Below are 22805 nucleotides of genomic sequence, written 5' to 3'. Positions count from 1 at the left end.
CGGTCTGCCAGTAGTGAGTGGGAGAATTGTCCACCGATGGTGCAGGAGGCCCAGAGCTCAGAGATTAGGGGTATGAGAATTCAAGCCTCAAAGACCCATACCCACTCCCTTAGATGTCTCTCACCACTCTGAAGGGCTCGTGAGAACTTGTGTTTTCCAGGAATTATTTATCATGCCCTGGAGGCAGACTCAGAGGAGCAGGTCAGGCAAATATGAGCCTGCAGATTTAGCAAGCGTGGACAGTTCCGGAAGGACGAGGGACGAGGACTAAGCGAGTGTAAGGAAGTCATCTGGCATTTCTGATTAGGTATTCTGCTCTGTCCCAGAACCGTTGTCAGGGTACCTAACTGGCTCTCTCCTGCTTCTCTCACCCTCTAGCCTGTAAAACTATAGGGGAGATCTTTCCAGGGATGTGGGCCCCATTTCCTGTTGGTGGGTCCTGCAGCACCAACGGTACCAGGACTAGAGAGAGGACTACAGATTCATAGGTTCATGGGAAACAGCACGTCTGGGAGGTCAGGTTTAGGATTTCCTGGAGACCTTGCAATTATGGGCCCAGTCAAGGGCCGTCTTCTACCTCTCAGTCACCAGCTCTGGTGAGAATGAAGGGAGGGACTGCAGAGAGCCCTCTGACCCGTCTTTCTCGGGGGCTTCTCAGGCTCTTGCACAGCTGTGCCTTTTCACAGGCTGTTCTCGCCACCCCGGTTTCCCTTCCTCCCTTCCTCTTTTCTACCAAGACCCAACTTCCAGATTCTACCCCCTGTAAAACCTGCCCCAACTCTCTCAGGCCGAGGCAGCCTCGTATCTTTCAGCAGAGCTTACTGTAACTAGACTGCGAGGCCAGAAACTGTCTTGTTCACCTCTTTCTTCCCCAGAGGAAGGGGCCCGGAACCTGGAGTGTCTCTGCTGCTCAGCACACGTGGTGGAACGTGCGGCGCGCTCCCTCACCCCCAGGTGCGTGGCACATGCTCACTGATGCTCTGTTCTGCGCAGGGCACATACCTGCATTATCGCTGTGGCCCATCTCTCTCAAGTTGGAATGCAACTCTGGTCAAAAATAACTTCATTCTAAAGTAAATGAAACAAAGGCAACTGTGGTTTCCATCTGTTCCCTCTGCAGTGGGGAAGCCCTGGCACCTGGGGGAGGGGATTTGGTCTAACGGGGGCCTGAGCAGACCAGGAGCCCTCAAAGAAGAGAGGCCAAGTCGCGGCAGAAACCCTTCAAGCCACTGACCCAGCACAAAGGCTCTGCTGTGAGGAAACTCAATATAAGGGTGTGCCTTGCTCCATGGGAACTCGATACACAAAAATCCAAAGTCATAAAATAGATAAATCTGGGGTGGTTACTGACTTTACAAGAGGACTCTCCAGCAGCACCTCTGAATAGCCAGCTCCCACAGTCTACTTTACCTCTGATTTTATTTTCAGGCGTTTGATATTACACACCGGTTTTCAGGAGAAACATAAATAGGTCCCCGGGGAGCCTGGTGTCACAGTGTGTCTGGCCAGCAGCTTGTTGACCAAGCCTTAAGGTGAGCGGGTCTGGAGCTGCCCTAAGCGCTGAAGGGGCTGTGTTTCAGGAGCCCCCTCCAAGCTCCCCGAGTCTGACTGCTTCCAATGGCAGGAGCAATAGGAAGAACCAGGAGCAATCTGGACCTTCTTGCCTCTACCTGAGTGGGCTGATTGATTGCTCAGGGGAACATAGGATTTGTATCAGCTACTCATTCATTCATTCACTCACTCACTCGTTCATTCAAAGGTGTTTGCTATGGACTTGCTGTGTGACACTGCATTAAGTGCAGCAAAGCAGAGAAGACTGTAAGGAGGGTTCCTGTCCTCTAGGAACTCACAGTCTGGTGGGAAAGACAAGTCCTGGATTTCATTGATTCTTGAAAGTACATGTTTTCACCCTTTAAGAGCTCCGAAATCACAATGCATCTTACTTCAGGTGTGACTAGTTTAACTGGCTGGGTTTTTCTTAGTGGTATGTAAAAGGATGATGTTACCTTGCAATCGTCAGCGTCTTAGATGAAACAGGGTAGATGAAAGTGCTAAGTAATGGTTTAATGCCACAGAACTCCAAGTGGAATTTGATGTTGGAAGGATAAAATTAGGCCCCTGTGTGAATATACCTCATGGGTTTCCTGTTGCCGAGAATGTGTGTCACAAGTTTGAAATAATGTCCCTTGTCCACAGTTATCCAGGGAATCCAGGCTGGAGTAGCCTTGCCCTTCCTCCATTCTGGGAGTGGGAAGTGGTAGCCCCACACCCAGATTGCCTTCCATGTGGGTCCTGAGAAAACCAAAGGAGCAAAGCAGCAGGAACAGGTCTGGGTGGCAGCCCTTCAGGAATGAGGAAATTGGTGTTGGATCTCTGACTCTTAGATGGCAAGTCCTTAAGTCCTTGGTCAGCTGGACCTTCCAAGACCCAGCACTGTGCCTGGCCAATAATAAACAGGAATATAAACAACTCTGTGTGTGTGTGTGTGTGTGTGTGTGTGTGTGTGTGTGTGTGTGCAGATAGATGTAAATATATGTACAGATATATGTCAAATGAATGAACTTCTGTTATGGAGGCCAAATTTTCATTACAAAAAAGGTTCAACGTGACTGCTAATCTTGACTTCTTGGCCCAAATTTGGAATGATTTCTTACAGTCTGTCTAATGTTACCGGGGATTTCTTCCCTATCTCTTTTTGGCTTCATTATCCCTTACCCAAAAAAACAGTGGCTCCTGTTGCTGGTACTGAACTGTTGCCCTGTTCTATTTATTTAAATGGCTATGTTCCCATCGCAAGCCAAGGGATCTGGTCTCTAACTTTTGAAAGTATAACGAGGATGTACAGCTTCTAGGCAGATGACAGTGAAAGTGACGGTGGGGCTTAAATAAGTTCTTAGGAGCATATGCAGATATCTGGAATGGTTTAGACCAAGTACATTGACATAATAGCACAATCCAAATCCTCTGAGTTGGTTCTCATTGATGTAGCAGAGAAAGGCTATGAATCACTTTATAATTCTTGCCCATACAGAATGTGAAGACACTTGGCTGTTTAATTACGCCTTTTCTTGACATTCACTTTGATTGTGAGTGCAATTATGAGAGTTCTTTCTCATCTGGAAGAATAGATGAGGTTTTAGGAGCCAGCATGGAGCTGCCCCTGTGGCCTTTTGTTTACATGTCACACACTGCAGGCTTTAAAATCCTGGATGAGAAAACTGTATGCAGCTAGCAGGAAGCATGAACATCATTCGAGAAGGATCCGGAAGCCACTAATGGGCTGGCCTCCTTCGAGAATCTGACTGTGGCACAAACACAAGAGCGTCAGGTGGCAGCGACCAAGTCATCCAGGCCGCTTCTCTCTGGGCTTTTTGCCTTCGCCCCTGGATCCAAGTAGTCACAGGGCCCTCCTCGGGTGACCTACCAGTGGGTCAGGCCTAGGCTGGATCCTGTCAGTCTGAGATCAACCTGTCATATTGAGGCTGTCATGTGGGAGAAGCAGACTGATTTTCAGCTTGTATCTGGTGGTGCCAGTGCTACTTCATCCCCTGCAGGATGGCAGCTCGTTACCGTGGCGGTGGGGGATTTCCAAAGGTAATTCCATAGAAGGGACTGGCCTGTCCCCATCGCCAGGTCAGGTCTTCTGTAGGTCCCTTCTGAGGGCTGCTTTTCTTCTTATCAGCTAGAAAAACTAAGATCAAAATGGCTGCTACTACTCAGGTCTTGTCTGAGACCATAACTTTGCTGGCTTTGATAGAATTCCCAGGCTTCAAATACTTTGGGTTTTTTTCCAGTTTTGGAGGTACTTCCAAGTAGCAAACTCCTACTCATCCCTCAAGACCCAGTTCAGATGTTTTGTCCTCCATGAAGCTTTCTCTGACTACCCTGTATGTTCTCATATTCCTAGGTTCTCTAATGCTCCTACTACGCACCAGAATTATTTGTATACATTGCTACCTCTGTTAGATGTGACAACTCTGTAGCCAGGGACCATGTCTCATTATTTCCTTGTTGGTCACCCATGTCTTGCTGGCCTGTAGCCTGTCAAGTGCAACTGTTAGGTAAAGGAATGAAAGCATTATATTTCTGCCAAATATTTGTTTGTTGTTTCATTCACTTACATCTAAAAGTATTTTCTTCTCCTTTCGATGTGGCTATCTCTGTGTTGCTTATAACGTCCATAGGCCTCAAAAAGGGCCAAGTGTAAAATCATCAGTTAGGAAGATTTTAGCTGTACCAGTTGGTTTAACAAAAAATAGCTTGAAGAACAGGAGGTTTATTATCACACTAAACAGGAGGTGTGGATGTCAGGGGGGCCGAGGGTCGGGTGATTCAACAGCTCAGTGATCTCTTCAGGGACCCAGGGGCCTCCCACCTTCTGTTCTGCCATCTTCAGTGCATCAGTGATGCCTCCCTCCTGAGCTCAAGGCGGGTGATGTCCAGCAAAGAAGAAAAGCATTTCCTCTTCTAGTCTCTTTTTATTATCAGGGAAACCCTTTCTCCGAAGTTCCCCCAGGGGATATCTCCTTGAGTATCAGAATTGTCATAACCTATTGTTGATAAGGAAATGAGACCATTATGCTGACCGAAGCCAGTGCTGATGCAATCCCTGGGGTTAGGGGGAAACAGGGGACCCCTTTCCTGAACACATGGAAGGTGGAGCGCCTGAACAAAACTGGGGCTCTGCTAGCAAAGAGTCAAGGAAATGGGGGGTGGCCGTGAGGTGGGCATGCAATGGTGTCCCCACACCAAGTATTTAAATAAATTATGGTACATCAATAATAGAGTGAAAGTCTATGAAACCATTACAGTGACTGAGGAAGAACTACACGTAGCAATGCTAAATGACTTTCAAGGTATAGTAAAGGTAAAGCTCTATGTATAGTCTAATCTTTTTTGTTCATAATAATAATACTAATAAATACCAGGTTAGGCTCACCCCAAATCTAGAAGGATAAGACACACCACGCTCTTAAAAGTGGCTGCGTGTGGGGATGTGTGTGAAGGGGAGGGTTTACTAGAGACCTTCATTTTTGACATTCTGTATTTCTTATAGTATTGCATTTGTATAAGTATGCCTTCTTTCGTTAAGAAAAAAACCAAATATTAAAGAGAACATTTTAAAAGGCCAAGTATCATTTTGAATGCAAGAAGTCAATTAAAGACACGGGCTCCTTTCCAAGAAAAAACTAATTTGGAACATGCGAGGGACCTCTCTGAAAGTTTTGCTCATGAGCCCATAATTTAAACTCCTTCCATGAATGAGCAACTTTTTTTTTTTTTTGTAAAGCTAGCCAATCTCCTGAACATAAGACCTAATTTTTTACAATACTGAATCATTCTCTGTTTGCTGGAGAAGGGCGTCACCCTTGCCATGGGACGCTGAGGATACTGACTCTCCTATAGGAAATCCACTGGCGGAAGTCTTCCCAGGAGCCATGGTGACACCAAGAACCAGCCAGGCTTCCCTGTAACCCAAGCGCTTTCCTGTGCCCCAAATGCCTCTGTCAGGGATAAGCTTGGAGAATAAATCCTGAGGTCCACCTTCCACTCTGCTAACTAACTATAACTACTCAGGAAAGTCCTCAATCTCTCTGGAGTTCATTGAATGCCTCTGAAAAATGAGTGTTATTTATGTGACAGTACTTGAAGTAAGCATTTTGAGTCATTAAAAAAAAAATTCTAGAGCAAACCCCCTGGCTATCTGTAATGATTCTACTGGCTCTTTGGTCACTATAAAAATAGATGGTTAAATTCAGCGGAGGTTCAGGATGCGGTGTGTATCTTTGATCAACTTACCCAGTGGCAGTTGGAAAATGTGACATGGTATTATAAATGGAATAGGTACACTTCTCCAGAAATACACAGGCTGGAATGGTAGAAGGAAGCTGGGGGTGCGGGACATGTTTACAGCCCCACAGTGACTTGAAATTAATGAAGTGGTCTCTATTCTTTCCCAGGTTTATCAATGCCTAGAATCATTTTTCTAAGCATTTTCATAGTAAAAGTGGTGCTCTAGTTGTGCCTTTTTTAGAAAGGGTCTGGATTTTTTCTTTTTACTTTTTAAAAAAAATTTTTATTGGAGTATAGTTGCTTTACAATGTTGTGTTAGTTTCTACTATACAGCAAAGTGAATCAGCTATACGTATACATATATCCCCTCTTTCTTGGATTTTCTTCCCATTTAGGTCACTACAGAGCATTGAGTAGAGTTCCCTGTGCTATACAGTAGATACTCATTAGAGTCTGGATCTTTAAAGATCATCTCTGCTTGCCCTTCAACTCTTCCAACTGCAAGGATACACACGTATCTCTTCTCCATCCATCTCCATCCATCGCTGGTGAAATGCAGAGCATCCACTCTAAGGCGGGAAGCTGCAGCTCAGCTCCCACCATGTGCAAACTGCCACGTAGAAACCAAGGTCCACTGCTGCCAGATCTATGAATTTTTCCAAAACAACCCCAGAAATTTAGACTTTAAAAAAAAAATACTCAGTTTTCAAATATTGGCAACAAATCCCAGTTTTTATAAACTCTCTTCAGGCTGAACAAAACATATTTATTGCCCCATCCTGCTTAAGCCACCAGCTAAGGACCTCTGTGGTAGAGCAATGTAGGACAAACTTGCTTTCTCTTCTCCATGAAGATCTGGAGACTTGGAAGCTCCAGATCTTCATGGAGAAGAGAAAAGCAAATTCTAGTTGTGCCTTTTCAAACTCCTTTCAATCTATTCTTAGTTGGTACTCATTCATTGACAAAACTCTCTAAGAAATTTAAAATCTGGTAGGAAGAGTTAAACAGCCACCAACAGTGTTGTGGTTTCATTGCTACAATGAGGATTTGCCTGACAAGCCAAAGGATGGAGCACTTTTTTTCTGTCTTATAGTCTGTGCAAGCAAGGGACTGTGTCTTATTGTATTCATGCAGATTTGGAGAAGACTTTTCTCCAGAGCTTTTATAAGGATCTCCCTCTATTCCCCCACCCTGCAGCCATTTCAGTTGAGGTGGATCCTGCTGGTTCTGTATGGAACTTGGGGTTAGTGTTCTAGAAACCTTCTTGAGTTGCCCCATGCATCCGGTCAATGCAAAATAAATCCCGGAGCCCTTCCTGCATACATGCACAAGCACGGTGAGAGGCCTAGAGGGATCGTAGGTATAACTAGCAAAGCTTTTGCTTTTTTCTGACTGCTCAAATGCATTCCAGTTTAGAGAGTGGACATGAGTTTCTTCTCCCCAAAAGGTTTTACTACACGGGTGCTGTGATGGTTAATTTTATGTGTCAACTTGGCTAGGCTATGGTGCTGGTTTGTTTGGTGGAACACCAGTCTAGATGTTGCTGTCATGTATTTCTTAGACACGATTAACATTTAAATCCGTCGACTTTGATGTAGTGAACCACTTTAGACTGGGCCTGGGTGGGGAGGGAAGGTTACTGAGAATGTGGCATTGATGCTGAAAACTGCATGACAGGAAGAAGCTTAGATCAGGGAGCTTGGCATTTGGGGCAAAGGAACAGCTAGTGCAAAGGTCCTGAGGAGGAATCTACTTGGTTTATTTCAAAAAGAGCAAAGTGGGAGCACAGCAAGCAAGGGTAAATGAAGGAAGTAGGCAGGTTCCAGGAGCTGTGTGCCAAGTAAGGAGTTGAATCTTATTCCAAGAGCAATGGGAAGCCATGGAGCCTTTAAGCCTCCTCTTCTTAACAGGATTGACCTGTTCTGATTTACATTTTTAAAGAATTACTCTGGCTTCTGTAAGGAAAATGGATTATTGGAGGGCAAGAATGGAAACCAATGATGTTTCAGTTATCTATCGCTGTGTAACAAACAACATCCAAAATTTAGGGCCTTAAAATAATCATATTGGTTTGTGCATTATTTTATGGGTCAGGAATTCTGGGGACTCAGCAGGCAGCTCATCTGTGATTTACAAGATGTCAGCTTGTAAGGCAGCTGGGGCTGGAGGATCCACTTCCTAGATGGTGTCTTCATATACATGTGGTACCCAAATGCCCCCTGACCTTCCTCTTTCTCCGCATGGCATCTGATCCTCTCAGACCTATCCATGTGGCATGGGCTTCTCAGTCTGCTGGTCTCAGGGTACTGGTACCTCTTATATTGAAGCTGCTTTCTAAGAGAAAGGAAGTAGGAGCTCCTAGCCAGTGTTGTATTTGGAACTAACACCATATCACATCACTTCCTAGATATTCATTGGTCAAAGCAGTCAAAGAGTCCACCCAGCTCCAAGAGGGTGGAGAAGTAGACCTCATCTATTGATGGGAGAGCAACAGGGTCACATTGCAGAAGGGCATGTGGGTTGGAAGATATTGTTGCAGCCACCTTTGGAAAATACAATATGCCACAAGTAAGGAGGCCATTCCAGTAATTCAGGCAAGAGATGATGGTGTCTAGATTTGGATGTTTGCACTAGATTAAGAAAGCGGTGGATTCAGAATGAATGAGCAGAATATATGAGAACTGTAAAGTACTAACAAATGCAGCTAAGTACTTGTTTAATTAAATTGCACTTTGTAAGATTACATGGATGAGCTTTGCCCATCACCAATAAAGTAAGTCACAAGTAAGTCTGTTGTATTCATAGGACACTTGTATTATTGCTGTGCTTCACAATGTATTTTGTTTCAGAGAATGAGTTATTTAGGACAGGGACTTAATGAGGCCCAGATATTGGGGCTACACAGGGAGAGGAAAAAGTATGGACCTACATACTGTGAGATCCAGGGATTGTCACATCCTATAACCAGGGGTGCTTTAGAGAGTAAAGAGAGCCTTACATTTTCAAAGGCTTCATGGAGATGAGTGTTTTTGTCCACAGAAAGACCTGAGCAGTTTTCACCTCATATATTCAGTTGCTTGAGGAGACAAAGTTTTTAAGGTATGGGAGTCAATGCACCAAAGAGAGTATATAAAAAATAATTTTTTTTGGTGACAAAAATGTGGGAATCTATTGTTCCATTTTAAAACAGCAGAGGAGAATCCAGAAACTTGCCCAGGGTCACCCAGTAAATTAATGGCAGAGCTGGTGTAAAAGACGTGCCTCCTGATTCTAGTCTGGGATTCTTTCCATGGTATCATCTGCCACCCTGCCCAGAGCACAGCTTTGTTCTGTACTATGGTCCCACTGTACACTTGCTATTGCTCAAGTGGCTTTCAAATAGCGCCAGAAGGCAGGAAAGAGGTTGTGAACAAATCATATCTGGTCTCTCTACTGGTAAAATAACTAAAATGTACTCTGCTAATTTTGATTCAGTTGCAACTCTTTGTGGAGCGGACAGCACATGCGCTTATGTGGGAATCATCACCGTGAGACCACTTACTGTGCTGCTAAACGTCCCAAAGAATATTTCTTAAAATTCACTAAATTCCTAAGATTCTGGGGTCACATTATAACTCTCAACGCTTACATCTCTATCAAAAACAAAACAAAAAAACAGCTCAAGAACACCAGGGTCTTTTAGACTGGAAAGTGGTTACAACACAAGATTTTTAGCGTGTGTGGAGGTTACATATAATGTACATTATAATGAATGTTTATATATGCAACTTCTATTTTATATGTGCAATACACGGTTTTTTATTGTTTTCTCAATATTTGAAGTAGGCAGCATTCCATTCCAGATCTAGATAAAACTGATATGTTCTAAATTGCATAATTTTATTCTCAATTACTTTTAATGTCTTCACTCTTTTTCTATAGCCAAATCAAATGGACATATTTTGCGTCTATTTGTGTTCTTTTAAATTAATTGAGTACTCTTACTTATATAGAATCGGCACTTGTGTATCACTCAGTATATTTCTTATGATGAGATTAATGACCCAAAGATCCAGTGTTTTCCCATGCTAGGTTTGTTTCACATTTGAACTTAATTGGACAAATATTACCTCACTACATACTTAAAGGGTCTATAAAATATTGCTCCTTGATCTTTCTGTAAGAAGCAATTTGCTGGGCTCTAGTGTTGGAAGACAGTACCTCAGGATTTGTGCCTGGGAATGTGTAAATTTTGCCTATGGATTTAGATGTCTGTTTAACAAGATTGCACCACAAAATCCTCACAACTTTATTATATGTTTTACATGTTCTATTGCGCTGACAAGTTTAACTGCATCCAAGACTGAGCCAGGTGTTGTTTAAATTTCCAAATACCTTAAAATTTGAATGCCTCGGGCAAGAAAAGCTGACAACTCAGTAGGCGCAGTTGTAATATTTCAGGCAAGATATTGTCAGAATCAGAAGAGTGAAGGCCTTTGCCCATAGATTTTGCTGTCACATTTACATGAACCTTTGTGCATTTCAGTAAGGCTCTAAAACAGGTGCTTAGGCAGTGCTTTTCTGTAGGTCTTAACGGAGCATCAATATTAAACTATTTTGAAAACTCACTCTTATAGGATCCCAGAAGCAGTCCCCCTCCTCTCCTTTTAAAGCACTTTCTCTTATTGCCTAAAAATTCAAGTACTCTCTTAACAAAGTGCAGACTGAGATATTTCACTATGGATTTGAACAGGAGCCAAGAGGGGTTGATGAAAGGAAAACTTCTCTCTATAAAAGGTTTATTGTCAGTGCTTTCTAAAGATGTAGATTCTTCTAAAACCAGCTACCAGCATTTTCACAAACATTAACACAGCCTTCTCAACCTCTCCTAGACCTACGATTCGGGTCCTTTTAGGCAAGCTCTGCGTCTAGCCTCTGACCTTCTAGATAGCCAATTCAATCTAATTGCTCCCTCCCACCTCAATATAACTTATATTATAAAAAGGAAAGGGGGTGGGGTAGCGTGGTCCTCACGCTATTGGAAAAGTACTTGAAATTCCTTGCATTCCTTTGCATTTAACGGTATGTTTACCTAATCATCAGCTTATTAGGATTAACACAAGTCATTGCTTCAAGCTCATTCAGTGAAAACAAACTGACTCCTATAGATTCCAAGATTTTTTCTCTGATCCCAACCATGGGTGAATTTTTAAGTCGTTCTCCCAAGGAACAATATTAGAAAAATATAAAGTTATAAACAAGTGACCTTATATCACATTATCCAACCATGCTTAATCTTGCCCATGGATTTCAAGGTGGGCAGCCTGGGTTATGGGCTGTTTTCATTAAAGTTTCCTCTACCGAAGGGACCTGCACAATTACCTAGTGATTAAAATGATAAATGACTCTACTATACCCACCTCAAAGAGCTTGGGTGATGGAGACCCTTAGCCTTTGAATTCTTATGAAAATAAAGCATTATTATTTAAATCACAAACTTAGCTTCAGATTCCTTCTTGTGCTTTGTACAATGCCTGGTGTTCAATACATGTTTTTAAAACAGATTACTCTAAACTCCAAGATTTTTTTCTGCTGAAGATATAAAAGCAATCATTGTTAGATTTTTAGAGGTTAGTTCCCTGCTCTATCCCAAGCACCTGGAACAGTTCCTGGTACAAAGTAAGGTACTCAGTAAATCCTGTTTCAATGATTGAATGCATAAGCTAGATTGTCCCCAATGGTTTTGAACATTCTCTAAAAATCCTGAATGCCATAAACTCAGATATTAGGTAAATATTTCTTTATTAAATGATTAATTCCATAAATAAATTCTTTTCACTGAATATAAAATTAAAATCATTTACAAATTATTCCAGTATTACATTTCCCCTCCCTCCCCAAAAGCTACATTTTGATAAATAAAAACATTCAGTCTTAAAACACCTGATTTCTGTTTGCAATTTAGAGTGCAGATAGCTGCCTCTCATGGACACTCACAGAGTGTCACCTTCTGGAAGGGATGGACTCCCCCCCCCCTCCCATTTACTTCTGTCAAAGGATGGAGTCTTTAAGTGTCCAACTAATCTTATTACCTTTTACAACTGTAAAACCGAAAGGGAAAAAGCCTAGAGAAAAATACGCTTACCAAATAATTTACAAACAGAAAACAGAACGTCATCAACACCACAAGCTCCAAAATGAAGCAGTAACGTGTGCTCCAATATTATGAAGCAAAGTATTCTCCAATCGCAGCTGCATTAGTGTCCATGTGCACCAGCACGCCTGGCAGTTTCGAAATACCTTAATACTACTCAAGAATGAGCAGTGCATCCCTTCTACAATGAGTCCCTTCAGCCCGCCGCCCCCACCCACGCCTCCGTGATGCTGACACTCTTCTCTTCCCACTTTGTCCACCCTCGTGCCGGAAAACCCAGGTAGCGTTTAGTCCCTAAATTTGTGAATGTCATTGAACAGTCTGTAGAAGGGAAAGGCTGCCTCGTTGGCATGCGGGCAGTTGTAGTTGCATCTGCAGGACTGGATCATCATGACGTTCTTGGAAAACGTCTCCCCATCTTCGCAGCGGAACCGCATCTTCACAGTCCTGGTCTGCTGAGGCGTGCAGCAGCGGCCGTCCACGCAGGAACCGCAGTACTTGGGCCGGTATTTCTTCATACTCGAACATCCAGCGTAAGTAAACTTGACCGGTTCGGGGGATTTCTTGGTCTTGCTGCATTTCTTGCCCTTCTGTAAGAAAGAGAAGAGAAGGGAAGTTAGTGTTTCTCTTTCTTGGAAGAGAGGTTCCCATCTCACCCAGGGGACCAGTCTACACGGCACTGCAGGCACTTACTTTCAGGCTGCTGTACACCGGCTGTCCACAAGGCCGCACTTCACAGATCCGGGTTTCTTTCACCAGGCGGCATTCAGGGTTGTCATTGGTAACGCGTGTGGAGATACCAGTTCCACAGGTTTTTGAGCACTGGGACCACGAAGTCGTTTGGACGATACATTTCTGGCCATGTGAAGAAGGGTTGTACAGAATGCGAGGTTCCATTCCAAAAACTAGAGGGACAAACAAGAGGGAAGATTCCTCAGACGCATACCGACACAAACAGATTCAAGTTCTCATTTCTCTGAAGTTTCAAACTAGGAATGGGTTTCAGTGCAATGTCTCAGTCTTCACTTACCGGGGAGCCGCTTCAGGGAGCCGCCTTTTCCAATTGCAATTAATTCATTGTTTCTCGTTAACTCCACCTCCGAGGCATCGAAGGCCAGCTCCTTGCCCAGGAGGCCGTCCCTGTCGTCCATGGGGTCCTTGGCACCATCCTCGTCGCAGACCCACTCCTCACAGCACTGCCCGGTAACTTTGACCAGCCGGGGGTTGGGACAGCCCAAGCTGGGGAGAGAGAGTTCTTGGGGACACAGAGGAATGCAGCCCACGGCGCCGTCAATACATGTGCACTGATGTTTACAGTTGGGCTGGAAACTTTCCCCATTCTGGTAGATTCTGGAGTTATATTCACAGGGTCTGCCCTCTGACTGAGCTGCAAAGAGCACCAAAAAAGAAAGGGAGAAGAGAATAAAGTTAAGATTCCGTACGACGGCCTGAAACTCAGACATATTTTCTGCTGCTAAATTCAATTGATGGTAAAGTTTCCTACGATTCCCCGGAGACTCCAGAGCAGAACAATAAGTTAGTCAGGAATCACTTTTCCGTATGCGCTTTTCGTTGGGCCCAGACACACTGAATTGCATTCCAGACTGCTGAAATCATGTGCCTTTCTGCCAAGCTACCAACAACAAAGCATCACCATACATGGTCGCAAAATTACTAAACTTCTGGACTACGGGGACTATTCTTTTTTTAAAGGGGCCAAACCACAAGCATCTTACCTCTGCAGATCCCCTTCAGAGCGGTGGAGCTGGCGCCGAAGTTGCATTCCAGCCCCTTGGTGTGGTCGCAGGGCTGCGTTTTGCTGCAGTCCTCGTTGAGCTGCTTGGCGCAGACCTTACAGCAGCCGCAGGCGTCCCGGACCAGCCCGACTCCCGGGGCGCACTTGGGCGCCTCCAGGGGGCAGTGGCAGGCGGCGGGGCAGGTGGAGAGAACCTGGAAGGGGGAGAGGACACGTGTGAGGCTCTGCGCGGTGGGCAGGAGGGACGCCCCGGGAAGGGATGGGGGTATCCGGCCCGGGCGGCAGGGGGTCTCTGATCCCGTCCAGCCCGGCCACCCCGGGCGGCTGCGTACGCCGGGAGGGCCCCCCGGCACGTCTTCAGGGCGGGCTTAAAGAAAGAGCTCCCCCGAAACGCCCCGCCGAACTTCGGAGTCTAGCTTTTCCGGCCGCGGGCCATCTGGGGAAAGGCGACGGGGCTGCTAGAGCGGACGGGGAAGCGGTGGCCAAAGAACTCACCAGCCTGGCCAAGTGGAGAAGGGTGACGGCGAGGGCGAGCAACCTGGCGGTGCTGGAGCTCATCGTGGCGCGCAGGAGGGGTCCAGGAGAGCGCGGAGGCAAAGACGCCAACACACCGGTGCGTAGCGGCCGGGCCGGCGCGGCTGGGGCGGTGGGCCGGGCGGTGGGCCGGGCGGCGGGGAGGCGAGAGCCAGGCAGGCGAGCGGGCTGCGGGCGTCCTTCTCTCGAGGTCCTTGCCGGGGAGGAACGGAAGGCGCGGTTGCTGCTCGGGGACGCTCTCGCTCGCGGTCTGCCCCAGCGCCCAGAGCCCGCCTTTTATACGGGCCGGCCGCGGCGCCGCGTGTTGCAGTGACGTCGACTCTGTCTGCGCGTTCCAGAATTCTCAAACATCTCAGGAATGCTGGCTGGCGCGGGCTCCTGCCAAGCACCTCCCCTGGCTCCGTTGCACTTTTTTTTTTTTTTGTCCTGGACCCGTCAAGAAAACAATCTTCCGTTTTTTCCACTTTAAATAACGACTTCTATAGGGGAGGGCTCTTCTTGGAGCGATGGTGGTGATGGTGGTGGAAGGGCCGAGGGGGGCGAGTTCAGAACTTTGCCTGGATTGGGAGGGTGGGAGGACCTGGAGGGAGGAACAAAAGTCGTTTTGTTTGGTGATGCCGAGTTGACCGGGCAGCCTTGGAACCCCTCACCCAGGAAGGCAGCGAGCTGTTTGCTTGTTTACAGCGAAGGTGAGAGTCAAGTTATCTATTGAGAGAGGAGAACGGGGAGGGAGAGTGTCTGGGAGCCAGGAATCTATCTGAGGACTTCTTAGAAGCGTGCTCGGATCAAGTCCCAAATCTTTGGCATGGTGTTTATTGGACAAGTGAAGTGTATTGCAAATTAATACCCGAGGTGGCATTTATGAATGAGAAGGGGGAAAAAAAAATCAACTTCCCCCATCGTCTGGCAGATTCCCAGGCAGAGGTCTTCCCCCGTCCGCCAACCCCCACCCCCTCCGCTTTTTGGTATGTCGTACTTGTTTGTTTTTGGAGGTTCCCACTTTAGTTCCAGCCCACTGCCTGGGTTGGAAGTCCGAGAGGAAACGAACGCAGGGAGCTCTCTGGGAGGCGGACTTACACTTCCTCACGGATGCGGGAGACTGGGTAAGCCCTTCCAGCCTCCCACCGCGGGCGGGAGGCGACGCTAACTAAGCAGCCAGCCAGAAGCGGAGGGGACCACGGTGGAGTGATTTGTATTGAGATCATCACCTGTATATACTGCAAAACCAAACCAGATTCCAGCACCATTGTGCCCAGTGGATCTCTGGAAAAAGCAGACTCCTTGACGCTGAAAGTTTTGTGGGGCTTTTTAACTCCTTTCCTTGGGACCATTTAGAAGCCTCCCATTTCAAGTGAATTGCAATGCTTTGCTAAGTACAGAGAAATAAGAGATTTAGGATGTAATATTCTGTAGTAAAAAAAAAAAAGTTAGCAATTTTAAGGTCCTATTCTACCAGCAACACATTCAGTAGAAGACCTCCTACAAAGCAAGTTACTTGAACTTCAAATACCGTTAGTGTGATGGACAAATGTTCCCTCAAAGTTTAAAAAACTATCTTCTTGTGTAACTTTCATAAAAACATACACAGTAATTATGACAGTTTCTCTTTTATATGTGCTCTGGGAGAAATCCTTGTCCTTTGCGATGTTTAGGGCTGTTCAGTCTAAATGACTGAGAAGTCTTGCTTAAGAAGGCCTTCAGTGTGACTTTTCTGTGAATGACTCTAATAAACACAAGAAGCTATTGCAATGAAAACACTCTCCAATGGAGAGAACTGTGGCAGGAAAGAGTTAAGTTTCATTCATTCAAAAGTGCTCTTCCAGAAGTCTAAGAAGCTTTTACTAGAGGGAGTAGGATGTCTAAGGTTTTGTTGGAGGGATGTGGGGTGGTGAACTTACTTTTCAAGACAATAGACTGTCAGGTGTTCTGGGCCCTGCATCCTGCCCAAGCCAATTCATCAGTTATTATTTAGAAAACGTTTTTGTTGTTTTCCTGTGTTCAACTTTCATTACTGTTTCCTTCTTAATGAAGTGACTGGGGATGGGGGTGAGTAGGTACAGTACAGGGTGGGAGGAGGTGGTGAAGAGAGAATGGAGAGGAGCGTTCCTGGCTTCTGTTGTGGCGTCTTTTCTATTTGACTTCATGGTTGTAAGTATTTCCAGATGGTGAATCAGACACCAGACGTAACAATATTTCCATATTTGGGTATAGCAGTAGCCTGCGTTTTTAACATTTTTCTGCCTCTGTTATCCAACCACAAAGCATTCTTGACAGCTTCAAATGTTGTTAAATATAGACTTAACTTCTGTTCCCAGAGCAGGAAATTCTTTGGAATTCCTTGTTTTTCACGCAATCTGTCTATCATAATTTAAAATAAAATTACAGTGGATGATCCAACTGGCTCATGTACACACCTTGCTCCTTTATGGAAGTTGTGTGTGTGTGTGTGTGTGCGCGTGCGCGCGCGTGTGTGTGTGGAAGAGGGGGCTCAAAGAGATTCAGTCTGCTGCACAGCATTCAAAAACACACCATTCCAGAGATTCCTTTAAAAATCAGATTAAAGTTTTCTAACAAGGGTTGTGTGCGTTTGTTTCTGGGCTTCATCTGGGGAATCTTGGAGGATGAGTTTGCCCCAGAGGAGAAATTTACAGAACCTCACCGTCAGCTGCCCATTTAAAGCAGGGGGTGTGTGATGGGAGGGGGTGGGAAGCTGCAGCAAACAGGGTCAGGACGTTGGGGAGCCGGAGAGACGGGAGTAACCTGTGTACACAGCCTTTCCATATACTATGTCCTGGTGAGACTGCTAGTAAACGACAGCCTCAGACAAGAGGAACAGCAGCTCGTCAAGTCCTGCTCCGAGAAGGTCTAGAAACCCCAGATGTCCCATCGCCTTCTCCCCTCCTCTGCTGAGAGCTGCAGATCAGTTCACGTTGACAGATTGAAGGGTCAGTGTGCAAACGTTCATGGGTAAGTGTCTTTGGGTGCTAATTCTGCATGGCTCTTTTGCTCTCTTTCCTCTCTCCCTCCCTCTCTGGGAGCCCCAGGAGAGAATAAGGGGCCGCCTTGTTTCCTTGGGCTGCAAGGCACGGAGAAGGGGCTGCTTGTCTTCTCAGCTCCTGGCTTTGGACTGAGCGATGGGAACGTCTCTCGCGCGCTGATGCCAGGGAATTTTAGGTCACCAAAAGAAGGGTTCACTGTCTGGCGGCAACTGAGAATAATAATCACTCTAAATCTGGCGACTCCAGTTTCCTAGCCCTAGACCAGTGGTTCTCAAACTGTGGCCCGCATCAGACTCACCTGGAGGGCTGGTTAAACGACTGACCCCACTGGCCCCACCCCCAAATTTCTTATTAGTTACACTTCTATGAAGTCCCGAGGTGATGCTGATGGTGCTTGTTCGGGGAATCACACCCTGAGAAACACTGCCGTGGACGACGGGAGTGCCTGCAATAGCTGTGTGTGTGCGTGTTTGTCCTCAGAGGTACTCGGCGGGCTCACGACTCCACCTTTTATAGCCACCTTAAGGTACAGCACAACTTATTGTGACGGCGAAAGGCCAACTTTAAGGTGGCGCCCCTGCGCCATCCTATTGCTCTCCGCTCCCCCAAGCCCCACCCCACCCCGAGTGACTGCAGGGAGAGCCAGAGAGCCGGGATGGCGGCGGGAACTGGGTGGCAGTGGCGCTGGGAAGGCCTCAGCTGCCCCCGGGACCCCGGCGGAGACGGCGGGCTGGGGGGATGGGGAGAGATCCGGGGCCCGAGCACCGGGACGCGCCCGGCCGCTTGCTGCCCGCCGCCCCCTGCCGGCTGCCCGGCCTGCGCTCCCGGAGTCGCGGCGGTGGCCAGGACTAGAGGTTTCCGGCGGCGCGCGGCGCAGGACGTTTCCAGCCCCAGCCCATATTTGGTGAAAGTCTTTCAAGACTCCGTCATCCAGCTCCGGGGGGCGGCGGCGGCGGCGGCCCTAGGAGGAGGCCCAGCAACGGCGCGGCCGCCGAGCTGCTGAAAAGTGCCCGCGCCCGGTCCTCGGGCCGCCCGGCCGCAGGCGGGGCTGGCGTGCGGGTGCGCGCGTGCCGGGGAGACCGCGGCCGCCCGGCCTGAGCCCGCACCCCTGAGAGGGCCCGGCCCGCCCTGGGCTGCGTGGGTGGCTGGCCGGGAGGGCGCCGGCCCGATTGTGTCACTTTTCCCGTCCACCCACCCCGCTGTTGACTCGTCCTCCCAACGGGGCAGAGAGTTGGCGCGCTGTGCCAGACTTGCAGGGTACGCCCAGGTGCGGGGCTGTGTGTGCGTTGTCGGAGCGTGGCGTTCGTTCAGACATCAAGCCCACCCGAGAGCGGGGACGTGGAATTGACTTTGGGGAGAAGTCCCCAAGGGCCTGGATCCCGTTATCCCTAGAAGGGAGAGAGGCTGGAGCTCCCTCTTGGTTTCTCTTGGTCTCCCACATCCCTTCCTCCCTTCCTCATCAGTAAGTTCCGTGGGGGCAGACCCCCTGGATAGGAAGCCCTAGCTCTGCCATCCATTAGCCTGCAGTCTTCAGTAAACTGCACATCCTCTCTGGGCCTTGTATCCTTCATCAATAAATTGGGAAAGGAGACAGCAGGTAGTAAAACTGGAGCAGTCCCTTTCAGGGCTAAATTTCACGCCATCCTCTCCTGATAATAACAGAAGCCAACGCTTATATAGGGCTCACTCTGTGTCAGGCACAGTTTTGAATGCCTGCTATTTATTGACTTATTTCATTCTCCAGTGCCCCATTGAGGTAGATCCTCTGGTTAACACCATTTTCTATCTAAATGAAGAAATGGAGGCACAGAGGGTAAATGTCTAGCCAAAGGGCACTCACCTAGCAGGTAGCAGAACTGAACCCAGGCATCTTGGTCCCAGCAGGCCTTGCCCTTAACCGCTGTGCCTACTCCCCATCTCTTACTTTAGACGTTCAGGCCTGTCCCTTCTTCTGGAACTTAACCTTTATTTAACTCTATCACAGCTTACCCAGATGTTTCAGGATAAATGCATCAGATAGAAAAGTAGTTGAGAAGTTAACTGAAGCTGTGTGAACCTCTAAGAGTTGCCTAATGTACTGACTCTTGGGGAAGAGGGGGAAAGGAGTGTTGCATTTCAACAGAAAAAGCCTTAACGCAAATAAGTTTACGTAGTGGACTTTTAGACACCTTGGCAGAGGGTGGGGAAGGTATCTTGGCCTTTGGGGTCCTTCTGATACCTTACAAGCCACATTGATCAGGCAGTCCCTGCTTCTGGAATAAGGCTTGGCCCGGTAGGAACTACATTTGTCACTGAGGTGGTTTTCAGTGTCACTTACTTGATAGTTTATCAGTCTGAGTGTTCCTTATGGACCCAATCTACTTTTAACTTGTTTTTTCTAACTATATGTTATGAGTATAATTATCTATGTATCTGAGGACAAATTGTTTATCCTCTTTGAACCCCAGATTTATTCTGATCTCATGGTATGTCATGGTACCATGGTAGGCACTGGTGACATAAAAAAGAGGACTTTAACATTGACCTTCCCCGAAGGACTTCACAGTCTGTTCCTGAAGTGCGTACAAAGTGCTGTGTGGACACTTTCGGCCCTGGGGAGTGAAAATGGAACTAATCTGGGTCTGTAAGGATGAGCAAGAGTCTTCTACACGGAAGGATATTTGAGACAGAGGGAACAGAGCCTTGACCATGCATAATGAGGACCCGCTAGGGAGGCTTGACCATAGAGTCCCTTTGGGGAACTGGCAAGAGAGGTCAGCTGGGATCTTCCGCAAATGGCCTTGCCCGTGGCGTTGGGACTCTGTCTACAGCCAGTGGTGAGCCCTGTGAGTTTTTGCCTTGGTTTCCTCATTTATAAGATAATGGGGTTGCGCCAGCTCAGAGGATATGAACTGAAGCGCTCACAGGGATCCTCCAGGTAAACAAAATGCCATTCCAAGGATTTTTGCCAGCTGACACTGGCCTCAGCCTGGGGGAACCATGCGGATGGTGTGGACTCTATGGGGGGAGGGAGGTGCAGTGGGGGCTAAGTGGTTGGTAGGTGAAAATGTAGGTCCAGTGTTTGCTTGTTTTCTCAGTTTTTAAAGAGATCTGGATCTTTAGGTGAAGGCTTTTACTTTTTAAAATGTTGGTAATTAATTAGAACAATGTTAAAATGCCATCAAAGTTAATCTTGGGAAAACCAAAGAAGACAGTGTGAGGGAGCTGCCAGTTGTGACCTCCAGACTGAATGTCTCTAAGAACCTGTCCTGCTCTGGCATTCTGTAACTCTCAGCCTCTCGTGAAATGTTAAGGAATAGCACCATGGGCTCCATTTAATTGTCAGTTTGACTAGATTTTCATTTGTTTAAGAATCATGGCTGTCACTTGACTGACTCAGTTGTAAGAGTTTACATTTTATCAACAAAATCGGAATCAGTGTCTTTTTCTTATTTTCTACTTTCCACACTCCCCAAACACCACTCAGTCTCCCTCTTACGTCTCCCCTTGACTTTATGTTGTAAGCAGCAGGCACTCCTTTGGCAGCATGCTAGGAAACAATTTTTCTAGGGCATTCGTATCAAGTGGGAGCTATATCTGTTTATTTCCTCCACCTGGCATCTGTCCACAGGAAGCCAGGCATTTCTAGCCCCTTTACCTTACAGAACTTCTTGTTTTGTGATAACACAGAAAAATTTCAAAGGAATGAACTGGAAGGCACCTCTCCCACTCCGCCCTGCAATCTATCTTCTAGACATGCTTGAGCAATATGAAATATATTAATTATAAGTCACTATCAAATGGGTTGGTTCCAGATTTAGGGATTAAAAATTAACCTTCACCTCTTCTGGGTTTTATTTCCAGAGATACCTGTCTCTTAACTGCCCACTTAAAACCACACATACCACATTCAGCATCTAGAAGGGATTTGATCTGGGCACAGTACATGAGCACACAGATAGATCCTACAGAGAGACTGAAGCCATTTATTCATGCCAAATTTTGCGGGACCGAGGATTAAGTGTAAAGGAGGATTCTGGCAGTTGGGCTGATTATGTGAAAGAAGACATAAGACATGTTTAATACTCAGCAGGAGGCTTGGCATATAGTAAGTACTTAATAAATTATAATTATTTCCACAGCAAGCACCACAGTTACCTTTACTTTTACTACAATTAGCATAGAATGAGCTAGACTTATTCTCTAGAGAATATTCTGTATTCTTTAGACTAGATGAAAAAACTTGATGAACTCTAGTTAAAAAATCATTTGATAAATGGTATATAGCTGATGTGATTTATAAGATCCACCCAGGCCAGGATCCTGGCTTGCACTGGGGCTCCAGCAATCATCTAAGAAAGCACTCAAGTGGCCTTGCCTGTCATGGAATTGCAACTTTGCCTACAAGCAGTGTCGAGCCATGTGAGGTTTTGCCTTGGTTTCCTCATCTGTAAGATAATGGGGTTGTTCCAACTCAGGGTCATGCACTCAAGTGCTCCACAGATCAGCTAGATACAAAACACCACACCTGAGGATTAGTGCCAGCTGACACTTGGTCTCAGTGTTTGGGAGCCATGGGGATCGCTATGTCTATGGGGCCTGGGTTTTGCCTACCAAAGGCTAAGCAGTTCATATATACATATATATATATATATATATATATGTATATGTGTATATATATATATATATATATATATATATATATATATATATATGAGATGTTAAGGTAGAGCAGAGTGTCTGTCTCCAAAGACCATTCTTTTGAGGAAGAACATGGCGTTTGCCCTCCATGAAATCCGCCTTAAAGTCTAGGCACTTGCCCCCAACTTCTTGACTTCCCCTTAAAAACTGATTGTGGATTCCTCGCTTAAATATTTTTCTAAATGTGAGCTTAATTTTGTCTTCAGTCATTGTGGACCCCACTTTCTTCAGGAGAATCTGGTAATGAATGAGTCAAATAATAAAAGAGGGTTTCCTCCTCAGGGACCCTTGCCTGAGCTTGTTCCTGTTTTCTCTGAAGAGAAAGAGATGTGTCAGAGCAGAGGAGGAACTCAGAGATTGAGAGATACTTCTAGCCTAGCTTAGTCATCACCATTGACTTTAGTACCTGAGGCCGATGGTGCTGCTACCACCCATGGCGCATGGTCACCCTCATATCACAGCTGCTCAGCATTGAGCCCTCCAGGCACCCACCAAGCACTCCCTCTGTGCACCTTGTGCAAGGTGTCCCTGAGCCTTGGATGTGGGCATGGGTGTGGTGCCCAAGGTTATGGCAAAACATAAAAAGCATAGAGCAATTTGAGGCTAGTCCCAAATGTTTCTCTGACATTTTTTTATCCCCTCTCCTTTAATTAGGTTTTAGCTTTCAAAAGAAAAACAAAGCTATTTTTAAACAGTCAGTTCTTTTTTTTGGTACTTGTTTCTAACTTTTTAAAAAATTGAGATATAACTGACGTACAACATTATATTCGTTTTACGTGTACAACATAATGATTCAATGTATGTATATATTGGGAAATGATCACCACAGTAAGTCTAGTTCACATCCATCACCTCACATAGTTACAGTTTTTGTTTTGTTTTGTTTTTCTGGTGAGTAGAACTTTTAAGA

General features: G+C 46.2%; 2 protein-coding genes across 8 annotated transcripts in view; one reads left to right on the top strand and one right to left on the bottom strand.

The window, feature by feature from the left end:
• Positions 1 to 11557: 11557 nt before the first annotated feature.
• Positions 11558 to 14477, bottom strand: CCN1 (cellular communication network factor 1). Its single transcript, XM_007173039.2, has 5 exons — positions 14178 to 14477; positions 13663 to 13876; positions 12957 to 13313; positions 12620 to 12831; positions 11558 to 12516 (listed from the first exon to the last, which is right to left on the bottom strand). Exons 1-5 carry the CDS (start codon positions 14238 to 14240, stop codon positions 12214 to 12216), a joined length of 1149 nt encoding a protein of 382 aa, XP_007173101.1. The 5' UTR covers positions 14241 to 14477; the 3' UTR covers positions 11558 to 12213.
• A 280-nt stretch (positions 14478 to 14757) lies between these two features.
• Positions 14758 to 22805, top strand: part of DDAH1 (dimethylarginine dimethylaminohydrolase 1) — a 252938-nt gene continuing 244890 nt past the window's right edge. For 2 of the 7 annotated variants that reach the window (XM_057547543.1, XM_057547550.1), the window contains exon 1: positions 16830 to 17183. The gene's annotated coding sequence lies outside the window, so the exon portion shown is untranslated. Of the gene's footprint in view, positions 14906 to 15231; positions 15320 to 16829; positions 17184 to 17600; positions 17742 to 22805 lie in introns of those variants that run through there. The other 5 variants (XM_057547542.1, XM_057547547.1, XM_057547545.1 and 2 more) reach the window with 4 other exon arrangements.

This window comes from Balaenoptera acutorostrata, chromosome 1 (genome assembly GCF_949987535.1).
Source record: "Balaenoptera acutorostrata chromosome 1, mBalAcu1.1, whole genome shotgun sequence".
NCBI lineage: Eukaryota > Metazoa > Chordata > Mammalia > Artiodactyla > Balaenopteridae > Balaenoptera > Balaenoptera acutorostrata.
The sequence above is the reverse complement of the archived record's forward strand: the minus strand, read 5'-3'. Positions and strand labels throughout refer to the sequence as shown.